The sequence below is a fragment of the Pundamilia nyererei genome, unplaced genomic scaffold (genome assembly GCF_000239375.1).
Source record: "Pundamilia nyererei isolate P.nyererei 1_Seehausen unplaced genomic scaffold, PunNye1.0 scaffold00060, whole genome shotgun sequence".
Lineage (NCBI taxonomy): Eukaryota > Metazoa > Chordata > Actinopteri > Cichliformes > Cichlidae > Pundamilia > Pundamilia nyererei.
Genome location: NW_005187461.1, coordinates 2,344,237 through 2,367,777, shown reverse-complemented (window position 1 = coordinate 2,367,777; position 23,541 = coordinate 2,344,237). Strand labels below are relative to the sequence as shown.

The 23,541-nt window shown below is 40.4% G+C and overlaps 1 protein-coding gene across 2 annotated transcripts in view; it reads left to right on the top strand.

The window, feature by feature from the left end:
• Positions 1–23,541, top strand: part of srgap1a (SLIT-ROBO Rho GTPase activating protein 1a) — a 75,983-nt gene that overhangs the window by 25,463 nt on the left and 26,979 nt on the right. For both annotated transcript variants that reach the window (XM_005734825.1, XM_005734824.2), the window contains exons 2-8: positions 951–1,146; positions 8,680–8,842; positions 15,540–15,602; positions 18,329–18,508; positions 19,148–19,276; positions 21,550–21,771; positions 22,230–22,331. In XM_005734825.1, the coding sequence (XP_005734882.1) occupies positions 951–1,146; positions 8,680–8,842; positions 15,540–15,602; positions 18,329–18,508; positions 19,148–19,276; positions 21,550–21,771; positions 22,230–22,331 (1,055 nt within the window). The remainder of the gene's footprint in view (positions 1–950; positions 1,147–8,679; positions 8,843–15,539; positions 15,603–18,328; positions 18,509–19,147; positions 19,277–21,549; positions 21,772–22,229; positions 22,332–23,541) is intronic.

The following is a 23,541-nucleotide window of genomic DNA, read 5'->3' as shown; positions in this document are numbered from 1 at the left end:
GTTGGCTTTAAATCACCTCATTAATCTGCTTCCTTTGCTGAAGATGTCCGACCAGGCTGCGCCCATTAGGTAAAATCCATTATACACGGCTGTGGTGAGACAGAACACACAGAGGAAACAATTTGTGTGCGACTGTCTTCATGCAAGTGTGTGTGTGTGCACTCCCAGTTGCCCTGTTGAGAACGTAAATTTAAATGAGGGCCACGCTGACAACCGTGATTTCTCAGAAAAGACCTTAGAGGGTCATTTGCCTGCATGTACAGCTTGTTTATGTGACGCCTGGTGTTGTCCCTCTGCCTTCTTAAGTGGATTTTCACTGATGAGCACCAATGAGAATGCATGTATCTGTGTTTGTGTGTGTGCGCGTGCATGCACGGGTCTGCGCTGTAGCCTCGGTATGACGTGAATCATCTTCCATTCATCCTCGAGTTATTTTCAGCCTTAATGAAACACCTGAGACCAGTCGACAACTTCATATCTTTACAAACATTCATAAAACCCATAACTAAGGGATAATAAGCTATGGTGGGCCTATCAGTTGCACTCCTATGCACACATACTATCATGTAATTGCTCGCATTGCTGATCATTTGTCCCATTTACCTATCGATACATTTTAGACATTTTATGCTTGCATGCCCAGTTTTAAGCCAAATTGTGCACCTTCATAACTGATATTTTTCACGTATTTTAACATTTAAGAGTGTGTAGTTTTCAAAATAAGAGCCAATTTAACCGGTAAATACATGCGATTACTGCAGAAATAACTGTTGAATGTAATCATTTAGCTAGTTTAGCTCTATTACAAGATCTCAGAAAGCTAAAACATCAGTATATGAGTACCAGCCTCACATATGTGTTTCTGTGGCTTCTTCTCATTCATTCAGTTTGTAGCTCCTAATATATTTATATTTATATATATATATTTTTTAAAATTTGTGTCTTTTCAGAGATCAGGGCCCAGTTAGTGGAGCAGCAGAAATGTCTGGACCAGCAGACAGAAATGCGGGTCCAGCTGCTGCAGGACCTCCAGGATTTCTTCAGGAAGAAGGCGGAGATTGAGATGGAGTACTCCAGAAACCTTGAGAAGCTGGCCGAACGCTTCATGGCAAAGACTCGCAGCACTAAAGATCACCAGCAATACAAGTGAGAGGAAACTGTCTCGATGTTTGTCTGTCGTCAATGTGTTTCTTATGTAACACGGGTCCAATAATAACCTTTAACTGTTGCTCTGTAATTCTAAGCTTTTCTAGATTTTGCCTCACAAATATGGATGTAACAAATCTCTAAATTAATCAGATCAGGCATTGGCTAGTTCACCAACCAGGCAGTTTTTCTATTGGTGTTACCTGACCTCATTCTCTGTTTACGTCCTAGAAATGGTCATACAAAAAAGGTCCAAAATCATCAGGTTCCTACAATGTGTGTGCGGCCAAATTTGTTCTTATCACTGTGCATTGTTGGTGAATCAGAATTACTCTAAATATACAGGCCCAGTTTAGTGGTGAGGTTGTTTTAACAAAGAAATCTGCCTTGTTAAAGCAAGACGAGGTCTAACTAAAGAAAAACAGGATAGTGTCAGAGGAGGAATTTGAAAAGGTACATTTTCCAGTGTGTTTCATGACAATTTGTACTGTTTGAATGTGTAGAACCATGTAGTGTTTTATATTAATATATTGAGAATATTACATCATTGTAGCAGAGGAGCTTCTTGAATAATCCATCTTGACTTTTCATTTTGCATTTCTGTGTGTGCCACAATAGACACAAGCTTAAGTAATGAGGACAAAGTGCTGTGAATGTCATCATTAGGACATATTAGACGTTATCTAGTGGATGGGGTATTATTTTGATACAGTTGCTAAATATATTCTAAAATTGGCAAAGCTGTTATAAAACGGATTAGAGTTAAGATCTTTGACAGTTTCTGTACTTTATATTTTGGATATTTGGATATATTTAGTTCTCAAGGAGTATTTTTGTTTGGTATCTACCCTTAAACAAAAATACCAAAGTGTAGTGAGAAGAAAAACTGTTTGCTTTCATTCTGTTTGTCTTCTTTCTCGCCCTGTCCTCCTCCCTCTTCTTCCGCTGTATTTATTGTGCATCGGTTTGTCTCGGAGGCTTTTTGATCGATTTTGACACAGTTAAGTATAGTGTGCTTTTTGGCCTTATTAGTAGGAGGTGGCTCATGGAAAAAGCAGACATTAGCATATCGTTTGAACTTGTGGTGGAGCAAAAATAAAATGTATGTTTGTCCTCGCTGTCTGCAAATAGCCCCTGCTCTCTGTCTGAAGTTCCAATGGCTCTAGCAGCTGTGCGTGCCCATGTGTGTAACCAGTGAGAAGACTCTGGTATGGCGCTCTGTGGTTTTCATTGTATGATGTACAGTCTGGTCACTTCATTCACAGGGTAAACATTTGGCATCTGCCTAGGAGCATATTTCTTAAGTAAATATAAGACGTTTGAATAACATTAAGAATTCTCCTGCGGGTGTTAAATCATGTGGCCCATATTTTTGTGTTCACATAAGCACGTACAATAAGGCTTTAGTATTCTCCAGGCTGTTTTCATTGGACAAATTTGTCTGTGGTGTGAAAAATTGTTTTTATTCTGTCTGTAGCATGATGTCCATTTTTATTAGCGATGCACTGGTTCTATTAGCAAAAGCTAAGGCGTTGAGATAATGTTTGCAAATACTAGATAATAACGTAATATTTGTTTTAAGGGTCTAGGAGTTCATTGGTCCCATATCAGACAACACCAAGCTCGGCTTAAATACTATTTATTCAACTTTGTAGCAAATACATGCGTCAGAGAATATTAGTTTACTGAAATACGTATTTACATCATTTACCTAAATTATTTAAGTTGAGTGTGAGAGTTAGTTGGTTCCTGCATGCTGGTTTTAAAGTTTTGCTACTTTTCTATATCCTGCTCTTACTGTGAGTGTAGATTTGACCACAGTGCAATTAGTTAAAAAATATTGAAGGCATAAAAAGAAAAGCTGTTGTGTTGAGTGCGAAATGCTTTCAAACTGTTGACCCTTTGCAGTTTGCTTCCTCTGTGCTGTTAGCTCTCCTGCTAGCAATTGATACACTGCTGCTGCCAGCTAGCACAGTAAGCAGAGAACAACTGAAGTGACCTGATGGCCCCATAAATCTGACCTTTGTCACTGATACACGATCCAGCTCTTTGAGTCAGGAGTGGACAGAGATTGTTTCCAAATATTAGGTACGTCACTAGTTTTGAAATTAACTTGGGGAAAAAATTGGTAAAGCAGCGAGTTAAGGTCTTAGTTAAACAGTATTAGAAGCTGATCAGTGACCCTTCTGATAGTTGGTGAGTGGTTGCTAGCGTGAAATTGGTCGCAGAGAGGTATATGGTGCTGCACCAAAAACCTCCATGTGATTGTGAAGTGAAGACACTTGCAAACTACTTGCCAAGTCCTAGTGAAACTCTGAAAAATGCAGCACAAACCAGAAATGATGAAAGTTCACTTTCAAGGCACAACATTTACAACAGTATATGCTTTACTTTTCAGTTGCACGACAGCACACAACATAAATGTCAAATGCTGACGGACAAATCGACATATTTCATGCAAATTACAGGTGACTGTGGCAGCCTGCTAGTGATCAAAACAATCACAACACCTTCGTTATGACCATTGTCACCTTGCAACAGCCAGCAGCCACTCACCAACCAGTTGGGAAATGCAGATTTCCCTAGTAATTGAGAAAGCCAGATGATCTCTGACTGAGGCTTAAGGAAGGCTATGGAATCATCCACAATGGCAGATCAGTTCATCTACATACTTCAGATCCAGCTTTCTGTGTATGGACATGGTCGGGCAGGGAGCCATATTGCTAAATTTAAACTTCTGCCTATTTTGACTGTATTGCTCCTGGTTGAAGTATTGTCCTTTAATCAGCAGCTAAATCTAAGAACTGGTCAAGACCAGCTGTATTCACAAAGTGTTGGCAATGAAGCAGTGTTGAGTCTGGTTTGCGTAGCAGATTTTGAGATAAGCGTTCAAGATGTCATTCTTTTTAGTTAAAAATGCATTAATATGCAGCATTTTTGACATATTCAGTTTCTTTGGAAAGTTCCCTTGTAGGCAGCTTCAAGCTTCATCCCATGGGTATTTGTTTTAGTTGCCTCTAGGAAATGGGGCAAAACACAGGTGGTGGTTGATGCTATGCTTCTGTGATCCCATACCCCCTTCGTATAAACCATGTTTCTGTGAAGCTATAAAGACACGATGCCACAATTTCCTTCCACCAGTCTGCAAACATTGCCATGTGTGATTTTGTTTGACAAGACTAAACCTAGTTTTCTGCTGTTGGAAGGCAGCTATGTTGTTCTTGAACCATTTACGTGTTACCATAAAGTTCTCGAGCTATTCCAAGCTACGAAAAAGTTTTGACACAGTAGGAGTTCAGTCTTTCTCGGGGGTGAAATGAAGTTTGTGCACGTCTGAAAGCACAGACTTTGTGCGACCTGTGGGAGTATTGTGGTTGCTCGCTGCTGGAGAGGAATGCTTCTTGCTTCGGGGGTGCCCTGTACTGAGCTGAGCTATACCTGTGGAGTCTAGGGAGACTGCAGTAGAGGTCTGCTGAACTCTAAAGTAGAGTAAAGACTGTAGCCACATTTGAAAATGGCCTAACGCAACAAAAGTGTAATTTTTAAAGTAATGGTGCTCGTTTCTGCTTCTCAACATACTTCAGCATAACAAAAGAGATAACAATAATAATAAATATGTGCATACAGCGTCTTACAGGCATCATTACTTTTGATCATTATGTACTTTAGTATTTTTCTAAGCTACTGCCTGTTCTGAGACTCTTGTTGTCCAAGAGAACTTTTGTTTTACGGTTAACTATGAAGAGATCATTGTGTAGTTCTGTTTTTAGGTTTTGTTCTTCAGCCTTCATTATAGAAGTAAACGCAGTGCGCAGCATTGGAAAAAATTGTCCCAATTAAACGTAACAATTAGCAGCTATAAAGTCAAATTAGGACACTTTAGAGAACACATGCTGTTAAACTTGTTGTTTTATGTTGGTCTAGCAAAAGTGTAATAGATCCGAAAACTTTCAGAGCTTTAAGTGTCCCGGATGTTTGGCAATGCTGCAGTAAAGCAGACAGCAGCAACGTCTGAGTGCAGCACATCAGTTTTGAAAATGAACGGGCATTAGGACACTTCAGAGCCACCAGTTTAGTTTTGGGTTTTTTTGTGGGGGGGATCTTCTTGAAAGAAAACAAAATTACAGTGCTGTCCACTGCAGCACTCTGTGGGAGAGCCATCCATTTGTGTTTCAGCGGCTGTTTGCAGAACACACACAAATGAACAAATATGGGCAAACACTCTCTTCTCTCTCTCCCCCAGTCTTTCTTAAACACACACATGCAAACAACCAGATACTGTATTATGCAAGGTTTGTTCAGGGAGGGGATGTGGAATGGGAGAGCAAAAGAATAACTGAAATATTTATGTAGCATCAGCCACAACTGGGATTGTCTTAAATATGCTGCTTTTATCTGAAATTAAGCCGCTGGTTAGAGGACTTCCTCACTTTGTCTCAGAGGATTAGCGGGAGGTGTGGAAAACATCGTGGCTGCTTAGTCTGTGTAATGCCACACATAACTACCTGCTGTCTAGGGAAAACTGCTGACGCATTCTCATTTGATTAAGTTCAACTTTGTTGGGATTCTTTCACAGGACCAGTGATGAAGAAAATGGTGCATTTCCTGTGGTCATTATGAGCCTTTGGCATTCTGTTGCTTCCTTTTAAAATGTAAATGTGTACTCAAATAAGCAGAAAGACTGCACCGCGAGTCACCTTCGTTGGTGCTGGAGATTTGTGCACTTTAAAGTGAAACGTTTTGGGGGTTTTGTTGTTTTGTTTTTTTTAAATCAGTGTGGCACTAGACAACTTTGCTATTTTGCCATTTCTATTGATAAGACCTTCTGTTTAAATACTGTACACACTGAATTGGTATCCTTCATTTTTAGTGTCATCCTGCTGTATGAGAGTGCAAGTATGGTGACATTGTTCCTCTGTCCCCCCCCACCCCTCTTCTACACACGAGTTCCTCTTTTCATACCTGTGTTTGGCTCTTGTGGGGAGTCTTGTCTATCTGTCACTGTTCTGTCTGACCCAGTTCCTGCCCTGGCTGAGGGGGAAATGATGACAGTGAGAGACTTTCCTGCCATTATATGTGGGGTTAGCAACTCCCAGGGGGTTATGTCGTCACAGCCTGTGTGGGTTTCCCACTTGTTTTTTGCCTGTCCTCTATATACTTTGTGAAGGGGCTGACCCTACTAAATCAAACTTTCTTTCTTTTCTTTTTTTAAACAAATTGATTTAATTTGATAACATGTGCTACACTGTTACTTATGCTACGTTATTCTTTAAATGTTTCAGATTTAATCAAATTTCATGTGAAAGGTGGATGCCGTTTTTGTTGGATGCCCTGGATGTTATTAGCCATGTGCACATAGGTTACAGGTTACTTCTGGTGTTAAATTAGGTTAAACTTAGTAATGCTGTCCTACTTCAGACAGTACAGTGGGGTTTTTTCCAGTCTGAGGAGTCAATTTACCAGTATTAAATTGTTTAGTGGCTTGTGGCGTTTTATGTCCAGCTTCTTGTCAGTGACCTACAGAACATGATTCATCTGGACCTGAGAACATGAGTGAATTAATAAACACAAACTCGTACTGTTCCCACAAGTCTGTGATTGAGTGCTGTAGAATGGATCTGATACATAATGCAGAAAGGATTTCTATAGTAATTGCTCTTTGACAGATGGTGAGTGATGCCGTCAAGCACAGTTACTGCTTGAGTGAGTGTGAGAATCTATATTTTTCTCCGTGTGTAAAAGTTATTTATACACACAAATGTGGTTAAAACATGTATTTGTGCTAAATGGCTCATTTTACCATGACCTCACATGGTGCTGTGAGGGAAGGTACAGTGAACTAACTTGCAATGAAGGGCACATTCACAGGGCTGACGTCAGGGACAGCTGAGGAAAGCAAATCAGGGAACTAATGTATTAAAATGATATGCCGCTGCTTTGTGATGCCACCATTATCACAGGCAATGTATTGCAATACTATTGTCTTAAAATGTAGTTATTTTCTGATTCCCAACCATACTGGACATGTTATCATGTTCGTCTGGTTTCTTTGAAAAACGAATCCCCTTGGATGTTTTTCATGTCTGCGTAGTTGTCTTCCTGTTTTTGCTCAACCTCAGGAAACATTTCAGCTGTTTGGAATGTTTGCATCAGTTGTTCATTTTCTTCATTTTTGCTCACCAAGCAGATGTGGTGCCAATGTTGAAGGCTAGGTCAGGGCTGGGCAGCTTTGCCAAGTGTAAAGTTTCACCTGTTGCGTTGACAAATGTTGTCCGTCTTTGCAAACTTGGAGAGGTGCAGAGGCGAGTCTCCATATGGTTCCTGAAAGACTTGACCCAAGACCCAGCTTTCAGTTCTCTCCCAAGCACACACACGCATGTGCACAAGCATGCACACTTATATTCTGTGTCACTTTTTTGCAGGCAGCAGGAATGTTATAGATTAACCCAGAGGAAGTCCGCTTGCGGGCCACTGCTTACACAGGGCCCCAGCTCACTCTGGTCTGGACAATGTCCTACAGTTAGCCTGGCTGCAGGCGGCACACAGCGCAGGAAACGCCTCTCTGACTTCTGTGTTTTTATTTGAATTCTTTTCTATTATTATCCACTATTGTGCAGCTTCTCTTCTTTTCCTTGTCTTTCTTGTTCTTTTTGCAGTTTTACTCTACTCTTCAAGTTCACCTACAACATATACATGGCTTCTTTAACACCAGTCTACACTGTGTATTTATAGTCTTAGGGACACTCTTCCCTGGTTTTAGAAAATCATTTTTGCTCAGAGCATTGTAGCTCTGCCCTAGAAATGTCACTGATATTTCCAAGTTAGCTGTGTAGTCCTTGTAATATTTGGAGAATCTTTTTGGCCCAGAGCCTGTGGTGCATGGGACATTTAACACCCTGGGACGCCTATGATGAATCTGTCTTCTGCTTTAGTGACGAGCACTGGTGCTCTTGAGGTTTTTGTAAACATCCTGCTTGTCACGATCTCCTGCATTTAGAAAAAAAGAGGAAATGCTGTCTAAACCAGCCAACAGTTGCCAATAGGAAAATAATGCATACAGATATTTTGTACAGGCCTGCAAGGTTATTTTGATAATAGTATTGAAGTATGAAATTGTTTTGGGGGCAAATAGATCTTTCTAAACAAAGAATGTCTCATTTAGCTCCTGAATTTTCACAGCAGCACAACAGCTTGGCTTGGAAGTAATGGGTGGTTAACAGTGTAGTCTGAATGAGCCACATTTCAGTCATTCTTTTGTCTGGCAAAAAAAGATAAGTGCTTTAATGGGAATTTGTTGCATTAAATACAACAAAAAAACCCAAAAGACCTTAGGTTGCACTAATTATTCTAAAACGATATAAATAGTAAATCCTCTTTAACTCTGTAAAATGAATAAAGTGAATTTTACTCCATGATATGTTCAGTCTGGCACAAAAGTTAACCAAGGAATACCTCCGTTATAACCATTACTTTATAATTTTTCATTTTCATTCCCTAATTTATCTGAACTCTTATTTCCATTGGTTTACTCAGGAAAGACCAGAATCTGCTGTCACCAGTCAACTGTTGGTACCTGCTGCTGAACCAGGTTAGGAGGGAGAGTAAGGACCACGCAACACTGAGTGACATCTACCTCAACAATGTCATCATGAGGTTCATGCAGATCAGCGAGGACTCTACACGGCTACTCAAGAAGGTGAGGGCAGAAAGGGCAAAGTAGTTTTTAGAGTTGAGGCGGTGCACACACACACACACACACACACACTAGCGTTTTCAGTTGTTTTCACAAAGTTGTGCGTCCACATTGAAACAGCACAAAACGCTTCCAGTCCTGCGCATGCGTGAAAGCGAGTGAGAATTAAAGAATTTGGAGAAGCTGTCTGGAGCATGTACAAACTGATATTAATCTTTTTTAGGGCTGTCAAAATTGAGAGCAATCAAAGCAACTGCTGTATTATGCACTCCGCTATTGTTGTTTGGTCACATGACTGCATCACATGACTAAAATGCGTCATCGTTTTAGAAAGTCTGCGTTTTCGAGTGTCCACACTGCGACGGGGCAGCTCCGTTTTGAAATGTATGCGTTTTCGAGAGCGTTTTCAAAACGCTGCGTTTTTCCTTGAGGAAAACGGCGTCTCCGTGTGGACGGAGGCCAAAACGGAGAGAAAACGATGCATTTTCAAACGGAAACACATTAGTGTGGACGTAGCCTAAAAATGACTTTTGAGTCTTTTTATTTGTGCTATAAGAATTGCAGCAGGTATTTTTCATTTAGTTTTCATTCATTTCCTTTATGGTTTAAAGGGAAAAACTTGTTGTTTTTTTAAAACAAAGAAAATCAGCACGATTTCTTTTCGCAAATTTGCAGGAATTCATGGCACTTTTCAGCCTTGTTTATCGTACAGCTGTATAACAAAACACTCATGTACTTGATATATAACACAAATTACCTTTTATAAGTTAATAAATTTGTATTTTTCTCTGCATCACCGTTTCCTTGTCTATTTAAATTCTCATAGTCTCATTTTGACTGCTTTTGAAGGTTTTTTTTGTTCATCATACTGATGTTTGACCTCTGCTAGAAATGGGTCACATGTGCCTTTTTCTTTGATCAGCAAAACACTTAAAGTCACCACTAACATGATCCAGATTCTTCGTAGCGGTCACATTGGGCAGCAGTGTCTCCAGGCCCTCATGTTATATAAACAATCTTTCACTTTTAATGCATCCATTCATTCAAAAACAGTGTATATTTAGTCGCATGATATGCAGGATATATATTCAGCATTGCGTTTGATGGTATGATGGTCTGTGGCGCTCCCGTGGTTTCGTTTTGTGAATTAAGAGTAGTGCGCTGGGAGCTCGGTCACCAGTCTTTAAGATTCAGAACGTCTTCGGTCTCTCATGGTTTTATGACCAAAACCAATCTGCTGCATTTTCTACCACAAAGCTGACGACTCCCTAACAGATTATGAGCTCCTATGTTGCAGGAGTCACATGAACTCACCGCAAACCTAAATTACAAAGTGTCTTTTCTTCAGAGGAGCGCCTTTGTGTCATTTTAGCTTGCACAACCTTTTTATCCTTTCTCTTTTTATGCTCCACTTTCTTGCAAACCTCCAAGATCTTATCTGTTTAAAAAGAAGGAAACATTTTTGTTTTTTAAATTTGGTCTTCAAAGCAGTATAATTTCTTGGTTTGCCTTGAACCCCCAGCAGACTCACAGGAAGCTTCAACACTCATTTCCCTTTAAAGGGTTCTGGTTCTACTAACGAGGCCAGATGTGAAACAGACAGTATTTTCTCAAAGTTTCGTCTTGTTGCGAATACTGGGGGAAAAGAGCCGCTATAATTTTAAAACAAGAATAATCATGAAAACTATTTGTATATAAATATGACTTTAATCCATTTCAATGTGCTGGCAACTCCTTTGTTTTATTTATTACAAATAAGAGCATATGAAATGTGTGATTTCCGTTTCTCAGCATCACTGCAGAGCTTCTCAACATCAGAGATGTAAGAAGTCACTTTAATATTCATGCAGGACTGCAGGGTGTAATCAGTCAGGAAACAGTGATGTTTGGACTTCATGTAGTTGATGTCTGAGAAAACCTGCTCGCATGTGGATCCAAAGATGACAGATACGGAGATACATTTGTCTCAAAAGGGTTGCAAATGCACACAATATGATCCACAACTGTAAGCTAAGCTTTGCAAATGTCTACAATGAACTTTTGAGGACTCACACGCACGTGCTTCAATCCACACACAAAACAAAAAACCACCATGTGAAACTATTTTACAGATGCAAACATCCAAACCTGAATAAATACTAATCATTTACGCACAATTTATAAAGTTCAGCTTCACAAAGGCAATCGTTTTCACTTTCAAAAAACCTTCTGTGTATACAGAGTCTAAACCTACACGTAACATCTCTCAACCCTCTCTTAAACACATGTGGGCGAGCGCCTGGTACGCACAGATCCCGTCACACAGGGAAGGTTGTGCCTGTAACATTTAACATTTTCTTATTTTAGCCACAGCCGAGGAGCAAAAGAGCCGCGAGTCACCGACCTCTGTCCTGGCTTAACTTACTGTCACAATCATAATGATAGACTACTTTCAATAATGATACATATTTTTAATGCAGCTCAGAAACTCCTCACAAACTGTGGAGTAGTGCAGTCCTGTCATTACTCCACCTGCATCCCCATTACTGCTGTGGAATCTGCAGTATCAAGCCACTTTATAGACTGTCCTTTTAAAGTTGGCATTTACTTTGTGTATCCAGGTGACATTGCGCAGACAAGAAGCAGTCTGATGGGAGGTCCCAGCTCATTGGAGACCCGAGACACAGCTCGCACTCTAATTAAAGCTTCCCCGAGCCTTTGATCTCAGCAGAGCTTCAATAACGAGGCACAAACAACAGAGAAGTCCCCCATGTTACGTGGACTCCCTCACAGCTTTGAGGAGACAGCTGTACTCTTGTCATCCTTCCACCACATCAAAGACCCGTGTTTATATTTCCTTGTATGTTCAGGTTTCATGCTGCGAGGTGCAGCAGCGGAGGAGGGACCCCATAGTGGCCATATTGTCTTCGTCAACATCCTCCGGTTGCTGTTCGGCGTGTGCATTTATTTCTTTAGTTCTGCACTGTGGTCACTTAAAAAGAAACCACGGCTTTCTTTAGAAGCACCACATTTTTTCCTCTGTGTGTTTAAACGCAAGACTCGAGTAGCGAGCTTTTTCTGTCTTTATGCTTGGAAAGATCTTCTCACATGCATCAAGTTTTCATTATTCATACAACTGGCTCTTTGTTTTGCTCTGCCCTGTTTTATTCATGAAAGTGATATTCTGTGGCAGCAGCTACATGGTGGATTTCCTAGAGCTCGAGGCACTTTTGAACTTAAAGCAACACATAAGTTTACAAAAAGGTGTAAATATTGAAATAATTCAAGCTGAATCTATTTAACTGATTTGGTGTAATAACAAAAAGTGTAATATCCCAAAATCCACTACCAGCACCTCCAATATGGTGCTTTGCAAATGTATTAGTCCACCACTCAATGTTAATTCAGGGCAGCTGTGGAGTAAACCTAACAGTAGCGATAATTACCAAATTTTTATGTTTCTGTAATAGTTAATCTACCAGTGTGTGCAAATGCTCTAATCAAAATAATATTTTTAATGCTAAAATAAAATTATTGATGTTGTCATTGAATTTTTAAAGTTACACTTTTACAAAAAGCAGAAAAAATTAGTAAAAGATGCCAAATTAAAGCTATTTATGTTCAATAATTTCATTCCTGAGCAGAAAAATTAGTGTTGGTGGTTGAATGTTTTGCATCATTGAATTTGCAACTTCTCAGAGACGTCCGCTGTGACAAACCATCCTACTTTGGCAAATCGTCCACCTTAGGTATTTCATGCACATTTCTGCCGTCACACAAGAATTCCAGCAGAAATGTAAGTATGTAGGACGGTTTGCCACTTAACTTTACCCATCAGAGTATGCTTCTAGCTTATATTCACAAAGATATGATGGTTTGACACTTAATTTTGTGTTGTGCGCATGCAAAGCAGAAACAACCGCTAGGATGGTTTGGGAGGTAAGATGGATTCCCAGAACACCGGCTCAAAAAACATGAATTTAGTTTCTTATTTGCATAATAAATAACAATGCAACTTTTAGTTTTAAACCATTTTTAACAGATTATTATATACAGAGTATTTGTTTTGTTTTTTTAAAATCACAAGTGAAACAGCTGGACTAACCAATAATTAGGCTGACATTTTATGAAGGGTTCAATATTTGTGTCATCTGGTCAAATTCCAAGTTACAGTCGGGAGACACTCTAATGTACACACCTGCCCTGCAGCGTATACAGCTGCCATCTCTATACTGTGATTAATGGCAGTGGCAATATGAAACCCACCACTCCCTAAGTGCTGCCATGGTTTCTTCTCACTGGGTTTGTTTCATCTTTCTAATGTGGTTGGAATACAGATGGTATGAAGTTGAAAGGGAAAACCCATTTGTAGGATCCTTTTAATGAATTGGACTGAATTGGAAACCCCCCAGCTGAGATTCCTTTAAGCAGGAAGGAAAAAACGTTGTGCAAATTAAATCAGCGACATGTGTTACACAACACAGCTTCGCTAAACAACCGTTTCCAAAATTCAAAACCTCATGCTACGTGTAGCTTTTCCTGGTAAAAGGCAGTCGTGATTGTAAATGTAATTTACTATCATCTCCCTCTTTATTTCTCTCACATCCAACACACACACGTGTACACACATTCTTTCTCGCACATCTTGTGATCTCTGAGAAGGCTTTTCATTGAGCTCTGGATCACTTCCCAGCCTCCTCAATGGGAAAGAACTGATGTGTGTTAGATCTGACAGATAGTCAAAGGTCCTGTCCATGGAACTGATGCTTGCTAATGGATTTTCCCACAGGGGAAGGTCTGTGTCTTTACAATCGTGTGAATTTACATTTAAGAGGCAGTTTACTGAGTATTGATAAACCCAAGGTCCAGGTGATCATATAGTTCACCAAAAAAACGTAAGACTGCTTAGTAACTTCCTTATCTACACTCACCTGTCAAACATGCCTGAGGTTTCCTCTTGCTGAGTTTGTTTCTCCTGGGTTCTGGTTATCTGATTATGTCTCGATTAGCTAAAAAGCTCCAAGTCGGGGAAATGACAGACCAGGTGGTGGTTAGGTAGGTGTTGCAGATCAGTCAGGTCACCTAGCGTGACTCTATAATTTCAGACACCAGCCTAGCAGCCAGTGACTGAGAGCGTAATCCTCTTTTCTGTCTGTTAAAATACTTGGATACTGTACAGCTTTACCTGTAAGCAACATGAAGAACAAGAGTGACAGACTGTGGAAATCTGCGTAGAAGTACTCGCAGTCTTGCTGCGGTTCAGGTCGGTTGCATATGCACGGTTCAGTTATAGCCAAAAACTTGTGGTGTTTTGTGCAAGCGTGATCATGTCTGAGAACTCACTTGGGTCAGTGATGCATTTAAAAGCATCTTGTGTCACAAGTAATAAACAACTACGACACAATATATTGCACTGTGAAAATAAATGCATCCAGTTAACTTTGCTTCAGTGCTTGCTTCAGCTTATCTCTCTATGAACTGTATCATGTGGCTAAAACTGGCAGACTGACTATTTGCAATTTCTTATTCAGTAAAATATAAAAACGGCTTTAAGACGACTCACAATCTGCAATGCTTTTGGTGGTTTTTTTTGGATATAAATTCATGTTTTCTTCCCAAAAACATTGTGCACATTCAAACAGGTTTAGCTACATAACTAATTTCCTTGGCAACAACTGTTGCCATTGCAACAGTCTGAAGCCAGCATCAGGAATGTGCATCTTGTTGCTCGTGAACTCGCCCCAAATTTACCCTCACTCCTAAAATCATTGTGCTGCCTTTTTCAAAAACTCCCAATAGCCCCCTTTAATATTAAATGCAGTGTTTATTTCAGCATTATGGCTCTTAAAAAGACTACAATGCCCTCTATATCTTTAGAAAATAAATCCCCACTCTCTTACTACAGGAGGTGGCTTGATACCCACTCAGAAAGCTTGTCCATCATATCGCTGTGAGTGGCTCCCACAATGAGTTTTGTCTGAGGATAATTGGGTTTGATATAGGCCTGGTGCACAGGCCAAGGTTGTAATATCATCCAGGTGGCAACACTATAGTGGAGAGATCAAAAATTCATTGTCATGACTCATAATCTCATAAACATCTGATACGCTATATGAGTCAGTGTGAAAGAAATATGGAAGCTTCACTGTTAAATTAATAGTAAAGGCCTCTCTAAATCCATCACACCATCACTGTTAAACTGTATCCCACAACCATGAGATGCATTTCTGTGGGCGTGTGTGTGATAGCATTACTGAGTCAGCCTTGTGGCGCGGCTGATTGAGTTAACATATTTGGAAGAAATCTTTTACATTCAGGCGTAGAGGCCAGATAATGTGTTGAGCATGTGGACGCTGAAACTCTAGCGGTGTTTGATGATTTAAGTGGAAAAGCTAGCATGACACTGGCACCACTTTCACACACAAAAGCCTGTATTTGACACAGTATTATAAATGCACTCATCTGTTTTGTATGTGCACCATTAAGAGTAGAGAATGGTTTCACCTCAGTGGCACTTATATTAAACCTGATATAGAACGAACAGTGTGCATTTGCTGAAAAGATTTGTGAAGCTGCAGTTTAGTAATGGTTGTTCCCACAGTGCTTATACTGTGTTGTCTTTAAAGGGGAACTACCTGGATAGAACATGAATTTCTTGTGTGATAATGGTGATTTCTTTGTATTGCTCTTATTGTTTTTCCTTTTTGTATTTCTTTTACAGAGCAAAGAAATAGCCTTTCAGCTCCAGGAAGACTTAATGAAAGTCCTCAATGAGCTATACACAGTAAGTAGTAACGACTGCTATTTTTCACTAATGCACTTGAATACATTCATCTTGGCTGTGGTTGAGACTAGTTTACAGCATTGAGCTCAATAATTTCTTACTGTCTGTAACAACTTGATGTTTTTAACCCTGAAACTGGAAGATATCTGATGGATTCTAAACATTCAAGCAAATGTATTGCAAACAAAGTACAGGAAAAGTCACATTTCTTTGCACCACAAAAGCATAAAACTGTCCCCTTTACTCTCATAAATCAGCCATTCAAAGCTACAAACTTTCATCTCTGTGTTTGCTTGACTCATTACAGTTCATATTCTGTTTCTAATAGCTTTCATCAGCCAGGTTTTTTTTTTTTTGCTCTTGAAAACGACTCATGCAAAGTCACACTGGGAGGTCTGAGCCAAATAGCAACTTGCTCCCTATCATTCTTTATTTCTTTCAGTAGCTGACATCAGAGACAGACAGAAAACCTGGGAAAAGTCCAGGTTGCATTACACGCAACAAAGTTCTACATTCAAAATGAGAACCATTGTAATTATGCTATATGTGCCCAAGACTACTAGCTTGCAGGTTGCAAGAAACCAAACCATGGCTCTGAACCTGTCAACTCACAGGTTAAAATTTCACCCCAGTGGGTCGGTGAAATTTTACCAAGCTGTCAAACTGGTGCATCACACAGGCTGCACATGTGCAGTGTAGTTCCTAACGCTTTTCATTTGTATTGTTAGCAGCCTCTGTGTACCTTTGACCCTGCTAGTTACTGCCTTAACTATCAGCTCTGCTAGTCCTTGTATTCAATGCCTCACAGAAGCCATGGATATGCAAACTCCAGCAAACCCTTTAAAAGGTAAAATGAAAGGATCAAATATTGTGTAGCCTATGTATAGCGTGAGTAGCGTTTCATAAGTAACAACAAACCTAAGGTTTAAAGCTTATGAAATATAATTCAGTAATACTGTTCATGTGTGTGATTTTGTGTTTTTAGTTGCTTTCCTGACGCATCGTCACCTTGCATGTACGGTGATGTAGCAACAAGTCAAATCAGTTGTTCTTCCCAGAACATTCACTGAAGATCAGTTCAGTTTGCTTATAGAGTCTCCAGTTACTCACCATGAAGGACTGAAGTTGGTTACACTTCCCCTGTGTGTAAAGGGGGCAGACCAGCCCTCGCTCCTCCAAACACAACAACGTGTTACTCTCGAGCTTAATGTGTGTCACTCTCACCACAGTCCACGCTGTAGATTTGGCCTGCTTTAACCCCAGTGGGAGGACACACGTGAGCGCACACGCGCGCGCACACAGGGTAGCTGTTGCATCAGACAGCCGCAGTCCCAGTGTCGGCCACCGCCACTGAAATAACAGGTCTCGTCCGTGTCTAAATGTGTCCCTCTAAAAAAAGCGGTAAAGTAAACACAGCAGTGGCAGACTCCAGACCATTAAGTGAGGAGTACGCGGACCAAGGTCAGTCACCCATCTCTAAACTGGTTCCAGTTAAGCCAACCCCACCAAAGACGAAGGGCTCCAGACAAACCAGGCTTTGCTCTGTTGTTCCACTCGTACAGAAATAACTCACATTGGGGGAAAGATGTTTAGATTTTGAATGGGTGAGTCTCTATTTGTACTGAAGCTGAGGTTTTGTGCAGACAAATGTATTTCATACACAGGTTGTGGAGCTGTAATTTGCCGGAGTCGGTTCATTCCAGGTTAAACCGCTCTGTGCTCTATATTGCTGCCTTGGACGTTTGAATATAATTTTGGTCCTTCTACTTAGTTCAGTAGTTTTGGCCGACCGCCACGAACCATCAGCTCAGATCTCATTTCCTCTCCTCGTCATTTTCACCTGTTTTGTTTCTCTTCCTCCAAATGCTTCCTTAATGTCTTCATTTTCATGGATGTGTGGGGTTGAGTGGCCTATTCTGCTTTCAGACTTCACAATGACATCATGAATTTGTTTCAGTTTTCCTCTTACCATGCCACTGAGTCATCATTATTTTCCTATGAGTCCACTGTCTGTTTATCATCTATGTTAATAAGACTATCAGCTCTCAGCTCTCTTGTAAAGTTTGCAAAGTTCATTATTTGTATTTTGTAGTTAACCTGCTACTTGCAGCTGAGTCACTGCCTAATGGATCCATGGAGTACTGTGAGGAACGCAGGAGGAGGATGATTCAGGCTTTAGGAAGTAGCTCTAATCAGCAGGCCACTATCAGCGTAATAAACTTCTGCTGTGTTACATTGTTACAGTGTGAAGGCAAAACGGTGAATGACTTCAGCTTAAATGTGATTATAGCTTTAAGAAAAAGACACATTTTTGAAGTTTATGCTACATGAAGACATGAAGCCAGAGCCAAATACCATCTCAGTAAAAAGCTGAATTGAAAGTCTAAAAAGAGTCCTCTTGATAACTTCCTAAGTGCATCTTTTTAGTTTTTTGGCCTGTGTGGTTTGTGTACTTAACTGCCCCTTAAAAACAAAAAAGACTCTTTGATTTGTGGTTCAGCACAAGAAGAACTGTGAGCGATGAGTGCTTTGACAGGAGTTGAATCGATAGGTGATAAATGAGTGAGTCAGAAGATGGAAGCCTTATTTGCGGGTTAGGTCACGATTAAGACGATGGATTATTCTGATCTTTGACCCCACAGGAACTAACCCAACACCCAGAGGCTGCTGCCTTTTTTGTTTTTTCTGGTCTTGAAATAAAACAATGCCTTTTCCTTCCTGTCCAGGTGATGAAGACGTATCACATGTACCACTCGGAGAGCATCAGCGCTGAGAGCAAGCTGAAGGAGGCTGAGAAGCAAGAAGAAAAGCAGATTGGCAGGGCTGATCCTGTCTTCAGCATTCGAATGGAGGAAAAATACCAGAGGCGCAGCTCTGTGAAGAAAATTGAGAAGATGAAAGAGAAGGTAAGATGCCAGGTGTTAAAGGCAGCAAAAGCCAGTAGTTGCACCATAAAAGACAAAAAAATTAACTTCAGTATTGAAAAAGAAACTGCAGTTAAGGAAAAGACTCACCCAGGCTTTGTTTTCTTAGAACAGGCCTGTTGTCTGTTAAATCTCTGTGGCAAATGATTAAAGTCCAGGCAACAGATTTTTTTATAACACAAGTTTTCCAGGAATGCTTTTGGGAAGTCTTAAAATATGGGTGATCTGGAGTGTGTGAATCAGAGCCTAGTGCAGTGGTCAGCGCGTGTTGACTAACAGCCTCATGCTTGTCTGCTGAAGAGGAAGTGCAAGTTAAAAACCTCTGTCTCACACTGAGGTGTCCAAGTTGAAACCAAGGCCACAGCCTGGTTTTAGTTCATTTTTTTGTTTTTTTTCCGTACTTGGTCCTTTTCATGCCAGACTGTAACTTATTTCTCCTCTAACGTTGCCTAAAATGTTTTGTTTTGACAGTAATCTAGTCCCAGCACTGTGACTCGCTGTGCGTGCGGAGACATGAAAGCATAATCACTTGTCAAAAGGCAAATCTTCACTCATTAAATTCACCCCGTCTCGCTCGCTCTGTTGTCTGTTTCTCATTCTTGCTTCTAATTCTCTCATCAGCGTCAAGCCAAGTACTCCGAGAACAAGCTGAAGTCGATCAAAGCGCGGAACGAGTACCTGCTGACGCTGGAAGCGACAAACTCATCCGTTTACAAATACTACATCCACGACTTGTCGGACTTAATTGATGTAAGTATGAAACCACGGGATTTTGGCAGTCGTGTTGTGAGCCAGCTTCTTCTTCTTCTTCTGCACACTTTTTTTGCCTCAAGTGAGACTGAGGAGAATATTAATAATCAGAACACACGCGTTTTAAGTGGTGGTCTTTTGTTTTTTTTACTTTCCAATGCAGATTTTGGGAGATGGATACTGGTTGGTACATGTAGTAGTAATAATAATAATAATGTATTTTCCCAGAATAATTTTATATGGAAAATTTGGCAATTAAATGTCTATACACAATTAATCAAAAGCATTGTTGCACAACAATAGAAGAGTGCCTGCACTGCAGATGTCTCTGCATTCGTTTTTGGCCTCTTGAAATTTTCTTTGACTGATACAGATTAAACTGTGGTATTTAACATATTGATTTATTGTCCAAACAATCAATGTACGCATCAGTACTTTTATTTGTCCTGATAAACAATGTCAAAAATACCCAGCAAATCAGTAGTGTTGTTGTTAAGTTGATAATAATTGTGCGCCACCACACTAACGGTGCGGATAGGTTACTTGATGATACCAGGCTGCTATAGGACAGTTAGATTATGGAGAAGATTACCCAACCTTAATCACTACTTCACCCCTTTTTATAGACATTGACCCCCCCACCCCCACCCCCGGTTAAGATTTTCTCATATTTGTTTGAGCTTCTTATGCAAAAGACCAATTACTGCTCAGGGCTTTTTCTCTGACCTTCTGAAGAAAGACTGATGACTTTAGCAGCTGTGCTTAATATAAGAGTTCTGGACACTAGACTGTGGGATGGAAATTATAGTGCAGGACCAAATTAAAGCAGCTTTATTAACTTTGGTGATGAAAGCTATTCTTTCCTCCTACCATACTCTGTCATTATTGAAATCCTCTGTTTAATATTTAGTTATACATTATGTAACAGCTATTTTTCACATGTTTCAGATTGGTTGAATAAAAAGGGGGCGTGACCCTGAACTGGCTTCTTTTTTATATTAAAGATGATTGTTACGTAATCTGATCATGTTGTTTTTCTTTGTTTTGCTTTATGCAATACAGATATATATGACTTATTCACAGTTTCATTACCTGAGTCATTTCTTTTTCTTTTTCTTTTTTTTTTTGAAAGAGAGAGATAAACTTACTGCACCACTTTCTGTCGCGTTTCTAAGGAAACTGGAGACGGCTGGGATTTTGGCAAGTGTTTGGGATTTTATATTCCAGACAGGACTGAAGGAGAGAAGAGAGGGAGAGAGAAATGCAACCTCTATTCAGCGGCATGCTGTGCGCTGAAATTACCCCTCTCCCTGCTTTGCTCAGAAGTCTTCACGTCTCACCAGGGCGTGTGTGTGTGTGTGTGTGTGTGCGTGTGTGTGTGTGTGAGTGTGTGAGAGATGCTCTCTGCGTGAGCTTTGTGTGCAGGCTCACAAGCATTTGTTTATTGATGAAGAGACTTTTTATAGTGAAAAACAAAGTGTACAAGCAGGCTGGTTGTAGCATCGTGTTTGACAGTTGTTCAGGCCATTTTGTGTTTCTCTGTGTGGAGCTCTAGGTGGGTGCTGTTGTTAGCAGTGACCTTGGCAAATCAGATCCCGGAGGTACGGCTCGAGTCGTGCAACACAGAGGCAATACTTTTGGCTCAGAAAGTGATGTCATTTAGTCTCTTTTTTTAACCATAAAATGTAGCCAGCTATTGCTCATTTATATTTCTGTGTAAATTTGAGAGTTGCTCTTCACTTTTAACAAGAAGAATTTAAAACATTTTTTATTGCAACCATGGTTTATAATTTACAGCATCTAAATAAAAATAAGCACAGCAAAATAATTAGTAACACAAAGTCACTCTTTGTCTGGTATTACACACCAGGTCTGTGCAAATGAACTCCTTTCTCTTCTTGTCATTGGTTTGCTATTGCTCCTATCGCTGAGGGTGGCTTTTTCACTGTCACCGAGTGCTCCTTTGCATCACGGTCTGGATTTACAGAAACCACTTTGAAATGCATTTGTCACACTTGGAATCAACTGCAGGTTTCTTTATCTGCTTAACCTGTGAAGAAATAACCAACGTGGCTAAGTAACAATAGTCTGTGGCTGAATTATTCAGTTACTTTTTTGCCAAAGGTTGAGTGTAAAGTTGATGAATAATATTAACTGAATGATTTTGTTTAACCCTCTTAAATTAAAGCTGAAAGTCTAAGCTCCATAATAATCAACCATAATTGATCAAATCAATTTTCTAATCTGCCTTTTTTTCTTTTTTTTCCATCCAGTGCTGTGATTTGGGTTACCATGCCAGTCTGAATCGTGCCCTCCGTACTTACCTGTCTGCCGAATATAACTTGGAGACGTCACGCCACGAGGGTCTTGACATCATCGAAAATGCAGTGGACAGTTTAGATCCACGAAGTGACCGACAGAGGTTCATGGAGATGTACCCTACGGCCTTCTGTCCTCCAGCAAAATTTGAGTTCCAGCCTCACATGGGAGACGAAGTATGTGGTGCAGCTGGATTATATCTAATAAGTGGTGCAAATATACTGAATACCTTTGAGCTTAATTTTGAAAAATGAAAATATCTCAGCCTTAACAAGGTCAGATATTCAGTGGCTTGAGCTTTTTATTGCATATGGGCTGCTGGATCAGGTTTTATGGGGTAGTGAAATTAACAAATCATGTGTTATTACATCCCCTGAAGTCATCAAGCTCAACATGTGTTAGGGATTTTACTGTTTGGCTGGCACTCTGCTGATAGCGTGTCCGTTTACTAGCTGTTTTTGCATCGGTGTCTGCATTCATTTGGGAGACGTCACTGTGGTTTGCCTTGCAATTGGAAAAAGAATTTGGATGCCTACATCCTGTTTAAATTTAGAGCTTACGTGACCTTGTTCCTCTGATAGCTTGAAATTTCAGGTACATGGTCTGTGATGCTGTGATTTGTCTATATTTCCAGGTATGTCAGATCTCAGTGCAGCCACCAGTGAATGGGGAGCTTATACTGAGGTTCCAGCAGCTGCAGTCTCGTATCGCTACTCTGAAGATTGAAAATGAAGAGGTAAAATGGGGGCAAGAAAAATGGAAATCGCAATCCGGGTGTTTGTGTTGCAGGGGGTTTAGTTGCGTCAAACGTGTCTCAGTTTTGTTGTCTGCCTGAGATTTGGCAGCTTTGTTATGTGTTTATTTGTTGGATGCACGGTGCTGACAGTGAATTAAAGATGCTCAACAAAGTTAACTTCAGCCAGAAGTCATCCAAGGTGAGATGGAAAATAGTTATAGATGAGACACAAGCTTACAAACTGTGTTTTTTCTTCTTGCTCATGCCCCGAAGGTAGCCTCTGAAAGCCTCTCTGTGAAGCCTGTCGTTTTGCTGCATTGACATTGTGGGTGCTTCTTTGCTTCTCAGGCTCTTTTGTTTTAATGCATCTGCAGCATGCCTGAGTAAATTTACATTTTGTTTTCTTGAAAATGGAGAAGAAAGGCTTTTTGTTGGTTCAGAGTGCAGTCACCTCCATCGGGCTGTTACTTTGTATCACGTCTGACCTGCTTCTCCTTTCTGCTTCTCTCCCTCCACATCGCTGCACTTTCTTCTTTTATCCTCTTACAAAGACACAGGAGCAGGCCTCACAACTTCATCTGCATTCATCATCATTTTATATTCCCTTTGATCAGATGGTCAAATCTTTAGTTAAACAGACGTCTAAACTATACGTCTACAGGAATGAACTATGAGTGCAGAATAACAGTATGTGCGGCTTTTTTGAATATGCAAAATACATTCAGTAACTTTAATAATTGAATTTATCAAGCTTTATGACAGACTGTGTGTATGTGTATATACACATACACCCCACGTCATTAGAAGAAAATATCAGTCTGTCAGTGGTGAAAATGATCCTCAGTCACAGCTTATTTACTGAGACTCAGATTGTGGCGTTTCATGGAGTATAACCAGACGAGTCAGAGTCCTGTTGGCGTCACCACAGTTTGTCTGCAGTACGTATAGTGTTTAATCAACTGTGCATATACTTGTGACTTTGTGTGTGGTTGAAAAGCCCCGGTTGCTTCATGCCCTTGTCCTCCTGCCTCGCTGAAGCGGATGTCCTGGTGGGTCAAAATTGGAGGGCGCCGCTGCCTCATGTTAGGATCACCAGATGGTCTCTCTTCCTGGGCATGACGTGCCAGATACATCCTTGGAAAATGAACTTTCTAAGCACTGTGGTGACCTAAAAGCTGGACTGTCAAACGTACAAGGGAGAAGGAGCGTC